Source organism: Sinohyriopsis cumingii, chromosome 15, assembly GCF_028554795.1.
Source record: "Sinohyriopsis cumingii isolate HCF-2022 chromosome 15, ASM2855479v2, whole genome shotgun sequence".
Lineage (NCBI taxonomy): Eukaryota > Metazoa > Mollusca > Bivalvia > Unionida > Unionidae > Sinohyriopsis > Sinohyriopsis cumingii.
Window position 1 is genome coordinate 113,900,711 of NC_142975.1, and position 14,059 is coordinate 113,914,769.

The following is a 14,059-nucleotide window of genomic DNA, read 5'->3' on the forward strand; positions in this document are numbered from 1 at the left end:
GTTTTAATGCTGCAAAATTATGTAGAAAATTTCGCAGTACATTCTGTCATGGACAGTGTGACACGTAACCATTAAGATTGATTAATTGCCTAGGCTCGCAAATAACTAAGCAGCTTGTAATAATTGACCTCTTCTGTATGAGTGTATGAACTGAATTTTAATTAGAATCTATTCGAGAATGTTCCAACAGACATGTCAGTGTAAGGCCATATTTCGGTATATAACAAGAGCTAAGACAAACCGGAGAAAATGTTAGGGAAACTTAAGCCATTTGAAACAGTTGCCATAAAATGATATTTTCCAAAGGAGTTATTAATAAAGGCGGACTTGAAAGAATTATTCTGACATCGATGGGAGGAATACATTTTTTTGCGGTTATATAAAGTAATCCTCACTGGCTAAGCTAAACCAGAGGGTGCGTGTTCCCATACCGAATTCAAGCTTTTAAAAAATTCCCCTCGCAAAATTAGTGAGTATAAATTTCTTTGGCAAGCCAGAATTGAGCTCCGAGACTTAGTAAACAGTACGTTTCTAGTTAAATTGTCTATGGGGTGCGTGTCGTAAAGTGAGGGACACGAAATGAGAGAGATTCAACTTCATAGAAACGTGCGAGTCCCGAGTAAAGCACAAGGTTAGTCTTCAATGCGTACAGTGTATGTCCATTGATGTAAGTTTGTCATTATTTGTTGAATTAAGTTACTTTTAATTCATACATAAAATTTTTCTTGAGGTTTGAAGTAATTGTTTGCATACATTTTGTCTCAGATGTTATTTGACTCATGTATTATATGAATGAGTTCGGATTTAGTTGTTCTCTATTTAGTAGAAATCGCGTATCATACGTTTTCATGCATTACTAGTGAGAAGTAAATTATCAGTCCTAATGGATTACGATAATGTATACTGATAATTGATTTTTCTATGTCTGGAAATATATGTCAATCAATCGCTAATTAGCAAAGTAACGTAATTAGGACAGGGAATGAAGTCCATTAACTCGTTTGTGCAATTAGGTTGCGAATTCTTTTCAACCGAGAATCAAGGGTGTAAGCATTAGGAGCGTGAATCAACAGGCATAGTTCAATCAGTAAGTTATAGCCACAGCAGGACAGTAATAGTTATCCCAGAAATCTGATGATGTCATAGTTCCAGTTAAGAAGGCAAGGAACCGCTAGAAAAGACATTGTCACGTGCCCCCTACGGCATTATTACTAACCCAGGAGAAGGACAGACAATTTAAAGGTTAAATAGCTCCGAGCCCCCAGTCAGCGAAGCCGATGGTCAAGGTGTTAAAATATAAAATGAATCAGACGAAATTTAATAAACTATATCACAGCATTCCACAGTTACAGGACAATTTGTTAATACAATTACTTCCAATCACTACACGACCATTCCAAATTGCCAATTATTTCATCCCGCGAAATTAAAGGTGAGAGTGTTTCCTTCCCGTGTCCCTTCAATGTTACTCATCTGTAACTTCGCCTTGTATTCCTTTCCCGGCTGTCCTTGTCGGTACTTCAGGTACCATCGTTTAGGTTATCTCCGCCCTCCTTGCCTATACTTCCAGTACCCTCGATTCCGTTCATATCAATTATATGTGGTGATAAAAATCCATACATCAATCATGTTGAAAAACGATACGATGTGATTATTTGTTGATGAACTATGCTTTAAACGTAATCGTTGAATACAAAACAAAGGCCATTTTAATATGTCCGCCGATATCCTTTGTACAGGGTAGGTTTTCTTTTGTTTTAGTTTAGCTTGTAAATGAAGGAAGTAAATGTGCATTTCAGTTATTGTTAATGTGCATTATAAATAAACATCTCATTCACGAGCTTGTGTTATGTGCCTTCATTAGGTCCAGTCTCGGTCGGATTCATCATATATATATATATATATATATATATATATATATATATATATATATATATATATATATATATATATATATATATATATATATATAAGTAAATTCCGACTTTCAACACACACAGATCAACTCTAGGAATGCTTATATTGGCATAAATCAGTTTTATGTAAACATTCAGTATGTACTAGATGCTGAGTGTACCTTGATCAGTATGATTACCACTGGGATCTTTTACGAAATTATGCTTTCAAAGTTAATACCAGTTGTGAAAAGGCAAAAATGAGTATAGAATGTTCGAGATGAAATTAATTTTTTAACAGGTCTTATGTTACGTGTTTAGGCTCGAATAAACAGTAACCCAAGAAAGAGTGCAAACAACAAGCTTTGAAAAATATAATAATTTATTTCCCTGGAAAAATTCTGTAAAAACGAAAAAATATGAACTTACGGTTTTCAGAATCAAATCCCAAAATAATCCAAGAATAATCCAGGAATAAAATTTTAGAAGTCCTAATACTAAAATGTTCTAATGATTTCAAGTTCGAATCGACGAAGAATCCAAGATGGAAGACGATGACGTATGCTATAACCTGTAGTGTGTTGAAGTCTACAGCTCCTTGTAGAAACAAGAAATATCACTCCGGTTTTGGAAATCCGAATAAATTTTTATTAAGAGATGTCTTTTTTCAAGACTTTCGTATGAACACACGTATATCTCCAGGAAAAAAGAATTAATTCTTTTGAATCCAAATGATTTGAAATAACTCCAAATGACACAACAGACTCTTTCCAGTGTAAAAGCCCATCTGAGAATATTTCTCCAAAACAAAGGTTATATCGTATTCTAAAACGCAGCTTCGAAAATCCCCAAGTTGCGGAATCGAATGGGGGCCACGTGATTGTTTATATCACGTACGCCTAACATGACCCTGACGAAAACCAATCATTGTACTATAAGAAATAAAGTATAAAAACAAATGTTTACATCTTAAACTACGTAGTCCCATTATGACCTCGACAACAGCCAATCGTTTTGAAATAAAAATATAGCTTATTTACGTGGCTACTACTAACTTTGAATCAAGGCCAGGATCTAGGTCAACACCTGATGTTTACTATAGCAAACAGTCAAGGTCAAACTCTTTTCTGGAAATAAATCATCTCCACTGAATAAACTAACATTACAATAGCATGTAATTAAAATATTTTTTTAAAAAAACTGACAAACAAACAATTAAATTGAAATAAATCTATATTAAAGCAGATATAATTAAATCAAATATACATAACACAGGTTAGATTTTCATCAGTTTTTGTCAAGGGAAAGAAAAACACATATACTTGAATCCCCATATGAGTGTAGTTGTCAGACCATGTATTATGCACAAATACCGAATTTTAGTTCGTTGTGATGCATTTTTGCTGTCACAAATTGGATTTAAAAGGGGTACAGGATAATTTTGACTGAAAAATACGATAAACCCAACAGCTAAACAGAAAGAGAAGTTTAGTTTGGATCATAGGAGAAAGAAAAAATGGCACCGTATTGGGCAGTTTTCATCGCACAGAGACAATTTCATGCAGACGCCATATGTTTGAGGAAGTAAACTATTTTGTACCCACAGACCATGTGAATATAAGATCAGCCACGTTTAGAGTAGTCATTTCAGTCACTTTTGAGTTGAATTTTGTTAAAAGAAGATGGAAAGTTAACAATGTGTGTTCAATGGTTTAGCTTAAAATTTATATATTTCCCCTCAATTCCTCCAAATCTCTGAAAAATATAAATACGAGGTCATCTGTTTCTGCAAGAAAGTTACAGATATCAACTTAAGGTAGCCGTGGTACTTTTCGACAGAAGCAAGAACGCCAGCTGGGGTGCGGTTTCATCATTCTTCATACTGCATCGTAACACATGGCAACACCACATAACAACATAAGTGTGTAATGCAAGATTTTCAGAGACATAAACAGGATCTTAACTCGAGTTTACTTCTTATGAAATTCATAAAATTTGTTGAGTAATACTATTTGCCACTGACGACAAGAATCCCATGACATACACTAAAAAAATAAATGTTTCATAAATTTTATATCAAATGAACACTAGTGAATGATCTCCTATATTTAGTGATTAACAAATATTTGATGCAAACACAAGCACACACACGCACACACAAGCACACACACGCAGGCAACGGATATTACAGTTTGGATAATTATTTTAAGTTTAGTCGAAACTAGAGATACATAATTTTAAGTGTGAAATAAATAATAAAAAAGCACCTGTGTCCCGTATATTAGAAAACATGTAGATTTCATTTCTGATAGTTATCTTAATTAGAAGGGGAAAAAAATGTTTTGCGTTTTTAAATTTTGCATCTCGGCTGTAAAATTGCTTAAAATTGATCTACAGGGACTATTTTCAGATTTACGATAATATTTTTTGGGATAAAATAAATGGAATCAAAGAAGCGATGCGGTTGTGTATTATAAACAGTCAGAAACTTCCATCTTGTATTCATTGTAGATCATCTCAATATTTGCAGACTTTCCATCAAACACTTTCCTATACTTAATATAATTATTAAAAACTTACAAGGCCGACCCTGAGAAATTTGTTTATTTTGTAATGAGTAACATAATGCTGCAGCCATTCCAAACCAATATCAAGAAAACATTGTCAAAACAATTAAAAGGGTTAAATGGAACTCTGAAACAATAAATCAAGCAAAACAAATGTACTAAATTTAAGGACTTTATGCTGAATTGGATCATATTTTCTTCGACAGTCTAACCATGAAACACTACTAAATCAAACCATTAGAATATAACAAAACACTATAAACTCAAACAGTTAGAATATTACAAAACACTACAAAATCAAACCATTAGAATATAACAAAACACTACAAAATCAAACCGTCAGAATATAACAAAACCCAATAGGTGTTGAAAATTGTACCATACTGATGTCTTTTTCAAGAAAGGATATTTGACAGGATGCAAAATCACTATTTAGTTTTGAAGTTGTAACCCATGGAATCCTTTATATTCTTGGAAAAGGTTCTGATGAATTCCATAAATTTAAGAAAATCGTTAAAAAATAACGTCATCGGAGATAGGCAAGACTCCTTTGAGGAAAATTCATGAACGATATTCAAAACAGTCAAACTGAGGGCGAAATTCTGAGATACTTAATGAAACTAAGACCAGGTTCCTTACTCTCGAAACCATCTGAACACCTAATGCAAGTTTTTTTTTTGAAGTATAAACATTTTGACCCATGATACTTTGTTTATAATTAAGTTAACTTCATAAAATGTCCGAATCTTCTCAAGTTAGGTTTCTGCACTAGCATGCCTAATTTTTGTGTCATATGCATACTCTAAATGTCATATCTCACTTGAAGTTTCGAGTTTGATGTTCTGCTCCAAATTTTCGAACTTAATGAAGCAGATCTGTATTTGAGAGTGTACATATTGTTAACTTTCATCTCCTTCTTGGCAAACTACTCCCCCGTTGTGTTTTCCTCAGGACTGGCTATATCTATCTCATCGAACGGAAAAACTTCCGGTCCAGGGAAAATAATTCGCACCAGTCGCGTTTTGTCGCTCACCATCTTCTCGTCCCATTCGGTTACTACCATTCTATTGCTCTCTCTATGGTAACTGATGGCGTAAGGGTGATCAAGGCCCTCTGTGAGTACATCACTAACTTGTTTCCCGTCTCTACTGATGGCGATTATCTTATTTTGGTTTTTACAGGCAACGATCAATTTGTCCTTTTCCCAGTGGATGCCTCTTGGGTTCATTCCCTTTATTTGGTATTCCCATTTCTTCACGCCATCTCTGGCCAAGCAGACGATTTTGCTGGCCCAGGAGTTGGTCAGAAAAACATTTTCCCCTTCGTTATCAGAGGCGATAAAATCTGCTCTGCGGAAGACCTCTCTCCCTCCACTGTTCTTCTCAATCCTCTGGAGCACCTCGCCGTCTGGAGATAGAAGAACTCCACCCTTCCATGTTCCTGCTATAAAGAGTTGCTCATTAAAGAATACACTGATACATTCGCTGCCAACATCTATATCTCTTATATGATCAAAATCGTTGTTGTTGACCAGGAAGATTTTGATGCAACTCTTACCACCGGCTGCCACAGCCACCGTGTCGCTGGACATGGTAGTGATATCCCATGGGGTGAAGCTGACTCGAGATTCAGAGAGAAGATCGTATGTCTTGCTGAACATCTGCAGTGAATCGTGAGTTACATCTGTAATCACTAACCGCCCGTCCTGTAAAAAGACGATACCGTACAACCAACATCCCTTTCCATGGTCCACAGTCATGAAGGTTGTCATTTTGCCTTTCAACTCATCAACGTGGCTAAGATCGTGCGCTTCATTTCCTAAGCTGTTCTCTCCACCTTCATTATCTCCGTCAACATCGTCATAGTTTTCATCAGTCTCACATTCATCATCAGATGAGAAATGAAAATCATCATTTCTAAGGTCCACATGCAATTTTATGGCAAGCTGGTCGTCGTCGTCTAAACCGTCGCCAAATAAAGGATATACATATCTCTTCTCTGCATTCAAGGTTGAATCTTCAAACTGTTCATGCGTGGTCTTAAGGTCTTCTGTTCGAACTGTTAATGCAGGATCATTAAAGAGGTCTATTTCTGGCTGTTCTGCGCTGGTAATTGTCAGTTCCCCTATATCATCCAAGTCTTCTAGGAATTCCTCCACTGTTGGCGACACGTAAAAATCCAAGTCATCGCATCTGGAATCCAGGAGGTACTGGAATGATCTCTCCTTTAGATTGCCTAACTTGTTGACAATTCTTGATATCGATTTCACTTTCAAACAATCCGTTTGTTTTACGTATGCTTCATCAGCCCTTTCTTTTAATTTTGCTGTGAATGAGATCAGCGTTTGAAGCTGATTCGCCTTTCCCATCATCTTGGCTTCTTGAACTTTTTCATATCTTTCGACGGCTGCAAGGAGATCTTTCTCTTTCTGCTCAATTATCATGTTCAACCTTTCGCGAACGTTCATTATATCTCTTTTTATATCATCACAACGAGGTTTCAACAAACTTAACGTATGCCCATTTTCTTGATCTTTAGCGCTGAACAATGCGTGGAATGACTCAATTTCATTAATAACCGAGTTTTTCTCATCTTCAAACTTCTCAGTCGCCTCTTGAAATGTCAGCGTTTCCTGGCATTGCTTGTGCTGTCGTATGGAGCATAAAGCACAAATGAGCTCATTGTGCAGGGTGCAGAAAAAGCGTAGCGTTTCCCCAGAATGACTGCCACATGTAAGTTCTTTCTCATGTCGTCTTTTTGGTTTACTTGACATTTTCTTTCTTCTCCTGAAGTACAAAGAAAACATACCTAAATGTTATCATAATGATGTACTGGCTGTTATCCTGTTCCTAATGATAAATATCTATCTTCTCCATCCATTACCCAAATTCACCTCACCCCACCCACCCTAAACGGACATGGCAATCGAACTTCTCAAAAGTGTCATTTATCACCTGTGATTCTTTTGATCGACAATATTTATTTGCACCATGCTTCATTTCAAGAAACGCTATTTTGGTTACAGAAGGTAGACCTTTAATGATCATTTCGTGTACTCTCAGGTCTAAAATACTCTATCAACAAGTCACCATGACATAGACAAAATCTAATATAATGCTAGATGCAAATCATAAAGTAATACAATGATTGACCTAACAATACTGAGCTTCAAGAAATAAAAACGTAAGCTTTATTGCAAGTAAGCAGAAGCAAAACAGCCACCTAAAGACAAATACCAAACCTAACTAGGTTCTGTAATCTGTTCTAATACGAATGCAAAATTTAATGCAATAAGACGTCAAGAGTATTTATTCTTATACCGTTTGATAATTTCTCATGAGGGATGAAGCTCGGAAATAACAAAGCAACACAAAAACAAAGAAAAACACTAACTCAAACCAAAGATATATCGTCGACCAAAGATGTTTAGAACAGTTCATGTATTGTTTAATCTCATACAGAAGAAAGAATGAAATGAAAAAGGAGGCTGACCTGTGTTGATTATAAAATCACTATAGTTCCGTTAGTAACTCCATAAGAATTTCATATTACGTCAATCAGTACTAGCATCCACCATTCAGCCAGCCAGCCAGTCAAGTCAACATGTATACAGTAAGCGCATGCATGCATACATACGTAAATGTTCTTATCCGGACACGCATTGTACAATTAAATAGTGCAAATAATTTACAATCGTATTGAAATATCTAACATATTTGTTGTAATATTTAATGAATCTATGCCAAGATAGGAAATAGTGTCAAATCATTTTTTTTTCTTCTCAATACAAATGTGCGTATTATTGTCTTAATACGGAAAATGTCGCTCGGTATAAACTTCATAGCAACGGCTTTATCCTGCAAAGTAACGTTCATCCATGTTTGACACCTTAGTACTTTAGAAATACCGCTATTTAATCATATAATGCACGACAAGAAGAAACGGTGTAAAGGAGCTACGCAAATTTATTCGTAAAGTATCAATTTTCGTGGATTCATTATTTTTATAATGCAGACTTTTTGACACCTAAAATAAAATGTTTTGGCTATAACTACCATTTCTGTAAAAGGCGTTTAATATTTTGCTAAACGACGAAAGGCGTTATGCACGAAAATGAATGAAATCATAGCATTTCAGATAAAAAGGAGGGGTAAAGAAGCAATTTTAATGATCGAAACTCAAATTAAATGAACATACCTGGATTAAATCGGAAGGACGATGTCTGTTTAATGAGTGTCGAGGGGACTTGCACTATTTCTCTCTAGGGACAAAAGGGGAATTCAAGCTTTACGGACTCGCCATAGCAGAGAATGCCGGCGAACACTGTCCTACAGCGTCTAAACAAAGTGAAAACCAGTCAGCTAATGCGTATCAAATGACTTACCTGTTGAAAACACTGAAGAATTTAACTCTTGTATAAGGTTTTAATTACAAGACTGTGGTTAGAAAAAGAGGTAATTTAGGAGTTAGTCGACTAGGTTTAACAATGGAAATCTGTGATTGGGTTTGGTGACAGTAGACTGCAACAAAATGACAGAGTTTCACATCTAGTTTACTGTGATTGGGTTTGGTGACACAGTAGACTGCAACAAAATTACACAGTTTCACATCCAGTTTATAATTAATTCTAACTGATTCTGAATAAGCTGGATAGTTTGAAATGTAGTAATATAGATCTGCTTAGTATGGATTTATAATGAGAACAGTTATAAACCGAGCGGCAAATAAGGAGGTGGGGGGAGAGAGAATAATCATATTGTTTTACTATGCAGTTGAATAAAAACTACTCCGAGAGAACATGCAAATTTACAGAACAGATCCTTGAAAACACGTTTGCCTCGTGCATCCAGCTAAAACCGTATCCATTAAGGAAAACGCTGAAACTACTGAAGTGTTGGAAATATGACAATCTATAACGCCCACGTATATCCATTTTACCCTCTCGTACCGCTGTATTGAACTAACTGCCGGAAAAATTGAGGGCAGGTCATCAAACACAAAGAGATATGCGGACTGAGCAAACCATACCTGCGTCCCAATACGACTTCATATTGATTTCTTCCTTGGGTTATAAAACCGCAGATCGTCCTGTGAAAGACTGTTATTGGATGTAATCCAAGGAACAGCGGAACAATTAGTTTGGGAAGCAGACAAGGAGGCCCAGCTAGGTATGTCCTTTTAAGAGTTCACTGTTCGGAACTATTCTTATGATATCGTTATTAAAACAATATCTTGGTTTTCTGCTGGCATATATGATCAGATTATAGTATTCCGTATTCTCCATACTTCGTGGATTACCATTTTCCATAAATTTTATTGGTCGCTACAAACTACAATCTTAAAATTTAATAATCTATTTCTCGAAACAACAGTACACCTATGCGTAAACAGGGAACGTAAAAGTTGCACCTCTCAATCACTCCATCATTTAATTCTGGTTTAAATCAATTCATGTTTTCTTTTGAGTTTTATTATGCCTTTCATGTTTAATATTATTTTACGGAAAGAAACAAGCGCGGAAATTAACCACTGATTGGAATACGACTCACTCTAGATTTGAAAATTGGATCATCACAAGTGTAATTTCATGTGACGTGAGTAATTCAATTGTCCATTGATGATGACACATTATTACGTGGCTTACTAAACAATACTAACTAGGATACATTAAAATGACATTTAAAATGATAACAGCATGAGGATCGCTTTAATCGATATACGCTACATCACAACTATTTCATTTCTTTTCTCATCTCTATAAACAGCGTAAAACGATCACACACCGTTAAAAACAGGCAACGAGCATTCAATGCGTTGAGGTAAATACACTAAAAGTTCACTGTTTTTTTGTATTAGTATACACATTATGATCTTCTACATGACACGAGGAGTTGGGTTTTTGTTTTGGCAATTATAATTTGCTACTGTTTATTCAAAACCGTGTTATTGCTGTTTGAACTTAATACAAAATATCGGAGAGAGTAAAACTAAATAGTACCGATGGGGATTTGATACTTGCCCCATGTACCTAAAAGTATTGGTCGTTCGCATTATGCATGCTGAGAACGGAGAAAACAAAAGGTGCACAATCCAGATTTAAAAATTTAAAAACATATTTGTCCCAAATGCTGCCGTCCAAGCTGTGCAAAGACGAGTGCCGTCCAAAGTGTACAAAGACGAGAAGAGACGTTGAATTAGGGCCATGAAAATCCTGCCCAGAACACTCCCTTTATGTGTACTATTTATTGGCAAATTACGCCTCGAGCGGTATACCTGACAAGAATGATTAAATATAGGAGTTTTATTACTGATATACCTGGATGAATACTGTTCTCAGTCGCTTGAAACAGTTCTTTTACAGATTTGATCAGTGAGGTATGTAAGGAAGAGTTTGGAAAGAAGGCTGAATCAACCGGTACAACTTAACACATAATGGAGGACACTCAACTAGAAATAGTAAGTAACTCGGAAATTTTCACATTCATGTATGTTGTTCTGGGCATGTGGATGTGTGATTTCAATTTTTATCATAGCTTTAAAATATTTCAGTCAAATCGCTACGATGTCTACAGTGCGGCAGTTTATAGTTATGTCTTGCACTGGGGCATCATGTCACAAACATGTGGCATCATGTTCCACTCAGTCATATTATCCTGACACCAGGCGGACCAGTCCTAATACTAACCTCTTAATGTTGATCGCCTAGCGAGGCAGTTGCTAGTACCAGTTTGTTAGTCTTTGGCATTACTCGGCCGGGTTCAAACCCGCGACCTCCCGCATCCGCGGCGGACGCTCTAACCACTTAGACGACAGGAACGGTATGTTGTTCTGGGACTAATGTGCATAATACATGTGTATTGGTACCAGGGATCTTCGCTAGCCAAGGTTCTGATATGTTAACGCTACCTATTCCTTGGTGGATCGAGCATATATTTCTATACGTTGTGTCTGAATTTCATTGGATACGGCGGAAAGTCACCTAATCCAATCAAAATTAAGTTGTTCAAATTTGACCACTTTTCCTACATTATAGAGACAAGGGGACACACACCTGAAGTTTACTCATACATGCTCAAATACATCTCTAATGACTTCTCTCTGGTAAGTAGTCATACTTTCGATGTTCGTATCCTTCTGAAGTCAGTCGCCTCCACCATTTTTGGCGAATATACAGTGCACCGCTGTTACAAGCTGTTGGTTAGTTGGCATTACATACTAAGGAATGCACCTTGTGAAATCCAATAGATGTCGATACGACAAAGCACTATAATATCTGCTCGATCCGCCAAGGTACAGATCGGGTTAATATATCAGAACCTTGGCTAGCGAAGATGGGTACCATGTAGTCCTATTTTTCGCCAGTTTAGAAAAGTGACATATTTTTAGTTCCATACAGGTACAGTAGGGGCCATATGCATGGGTGCCCGCAGATAGGTGTAAGGATGGGACACTCCCCCTCCCCTGGATTTCACCTCTAAAGATGTGTTGGCCTACATCCGTAAAACTTGATAGCTGACCACTACATGTTTTCCTTCCCCTACACTAAATAATTCCTTGGGCTCCCCTAGCAGTAAGTGCATGTGCATGTACGAAAACTTGACCAAGTTTGAGAATGGTTGGTATTTGACCCATTTTGAGTGGCTGAACGGTTTGGTACCAGTTACAATGGCACTAACTGTGTTCAAGGTCCACGTCATAAGTTATACAAGAATGTGTCCCCCGGGTTAGCCTAAACAAAAAGCATGATTACCTGGAAATAGTACATATTTTAATTTATTTGATGAAACACAATTAACTTTCTTTAGGGAGGTGACTACATCTTTGAAGAACTCTATCAATGCACTGATCATTTACTTCGCATGAACATGTACAGGTAATGTCTGTGATCGTAATAGAAATATGTTTTTTTTTTTGTTTTTTTTTTTTTTTGTTTTTTTTTTTTTTATGTTCTGAGCGAATAGACCGCAAGGTAGAGCACCTAATCAAATCTGTGTCATAATGATAAGCACGTGATATCACTCATGTTCCCGGCGTAATATGCATTTTCTCTGTGTTACGTATATCTGATTTAATTCATATTTATTTTAATTTAATTGTTTGTCCGTTTTATTTTATTTTAAAAATTATATTATATGCGATTATAATGTAAATTTGTTCACTGAAGATGATATTTTTCCAGAAAATCAGTTGACCCTGAATCATTCTTTCGTAAACACCAGGTGTTGACTTAGATCTTGACCTTGATTCAAAACTAATAGCAACCACGTAAATAAGTTTTATTTTAATTTTAAAATGATTGGTTGTTGTGGAGGTCATGATTTAAGATGTAAGCAATTTTTAAAATTATTATTCTCGGAGTAAAATCGTTGGTCTAATCAAGGGCATATTCTGTATACGTGATTTGTTTTATATGTAAACACGGTCACGTGGCCCTGTGTTTGGCAATTCCGGTTTTTCCATTACTGCGCATTTGCTAGTTTTAATAGAGATGCGTAGAGAGAGATTTCTCAGTTTTGGGCTTTTTACACTGATGTCAAGTTATTTTGTTGAAGTCAAATTTCGAGTTATAATTTTCTTCAGATCATTTGGATTTCAAAAGGATTCATTCTTTTTTCTCTGGAAATATGTTGAGGAGTGCTCACAAAGAAATTTTGGAAAGACATTGCTTACAAATTTGCATTGGATTTCCAACACCGGAGTGTCATTATTTGTATTTCTACAAGGAACTGTAAAACACAACACAGTACAGACTACGGCATACATCGTCGTAATCCATCTTGGATTTTCCATCAGGATTCGAACTTGAAATTATTAGAACATTTATTACTAGGACTTTTGCAATTTAATTCGTTGATTATTCTTGGATTATTTTTGGGTTATTCTTGGATTTTGTTTGTATTTAATTCTTGAAACCGCAAGTTCTTCTCCTTTTTTTCATTTTTACAGAATTTTTCCAGGGAAATAAATTATTTGTTAAATTTTAAAAAAGCTTGTTGTTTGCACTTTTTCTTTGTTACTGTTTATTAGAGCCTAAACACGTAACATCTGTAATACGGGTTTATCAAACAAGTTCCTTAATTAGTATATAAAATAAAAGTATGTGACAAATGAAACAAAGTCATATAAAACGTTGCTGCATTATTTTTCTTCAAACATGCAGTGATCGAAATAAGCTTTGGAACGATTTATTTTATTTGTCTGTTCATCCGTAACTCTAATCTCAAAATTTCGCTAAATGCGATGTTTGCTAAGAGATAACATCTATTTTAAATTAGATTAGTTTTTGGTATGGTATATACACATAGTTTATCTACTCAAGTATTTTAATTGTGTTTGTTGTGGATTATTTTTGTTACATGGAAGTATCACACAAGTATACTCATGCATGTGTTATCATTTCTTTTCCAAGTTTGATACCTACATTTCACCCTGTCTTAAAAAAAGCATATTTTAACGAGTTGTGAAGCCACGTATTGAAATATATTGTTTCTGTATCACTGGCACTTCAAAGTCACAAGTTTTGATTCCCACCCCCTTGCGCCATGAATCAGACACCCACCATCACCTATCGGTTGTTTGTATCCGGCTTGAATGTGA

The 14,059-nt window shown here is 35.8% G+C and overlaps 2 protein-coding genes across 3 annotated transcripts in view; one reads left to right on the plus strand and one right to left on the minus strand.

Moving 5' to 3' along the window:
• Positions 1-4,485: 4,485 nt before the first annotated feature.
• LOC149782520 (uncharacterized) lies at positions 4,486-9,631 on the minus strand. Its single transcript, XM_089933946.1, has 3 exons — positions 9,491-9,631; positions 8,660-8,799; positions 4,486-7,248 (listed from the first exon to the last, which is right to left on the minus strand). The coding sequence occupies exon 3, from the start codon at positions 7,233-7,235 to the stop codon at positions 5,388-5,390; it is 1,848 nt and encodes a 615-aa protein (XP_089790072.1). The 5' UTR covers positions 7,236-7,248; positions 8,660-8,799; positions 9,491-9,631; the 3' UTR covers positions 4,486-5,387.
• The window catches only part of LOC149782521 (neo-calmodulin-like), an 84,045-nt gene continuing 79,431 nt past the window's right edge, over positions 9,446-14,059 (plus strand). Inside the window, exons 1-2 of one of the 2 annotated variants that reach the window (XM_089933949.1) lie at positions 9,446-9,630; positions 10,824-10,918. In XM_089933949.1, coding sequence (XP_089790075.1) covers positions 10,895-10,918 — 24 coding nt within the window. In that variant the 5' untranslated portion in view covers positions 9,446-9,630; positions 10,824-10,894. Of the gene's footprint in view, positions 9,631-10,812; positions 10,919-14,059 lie in introns of both variants that reach the window. The other variant, XM_089933947.1, reaches the window with a different exon arrangement.

What these genes read in the sequence shown, in the direction of transcription:
- LOC149782520 (XM_089933946.1), bottom strand. Translation starts at nt 7,235, where the DNA reads ATGTCAAGTAAACCAAAAAGACGACATGAGAAAGAACTTACATGTGGC.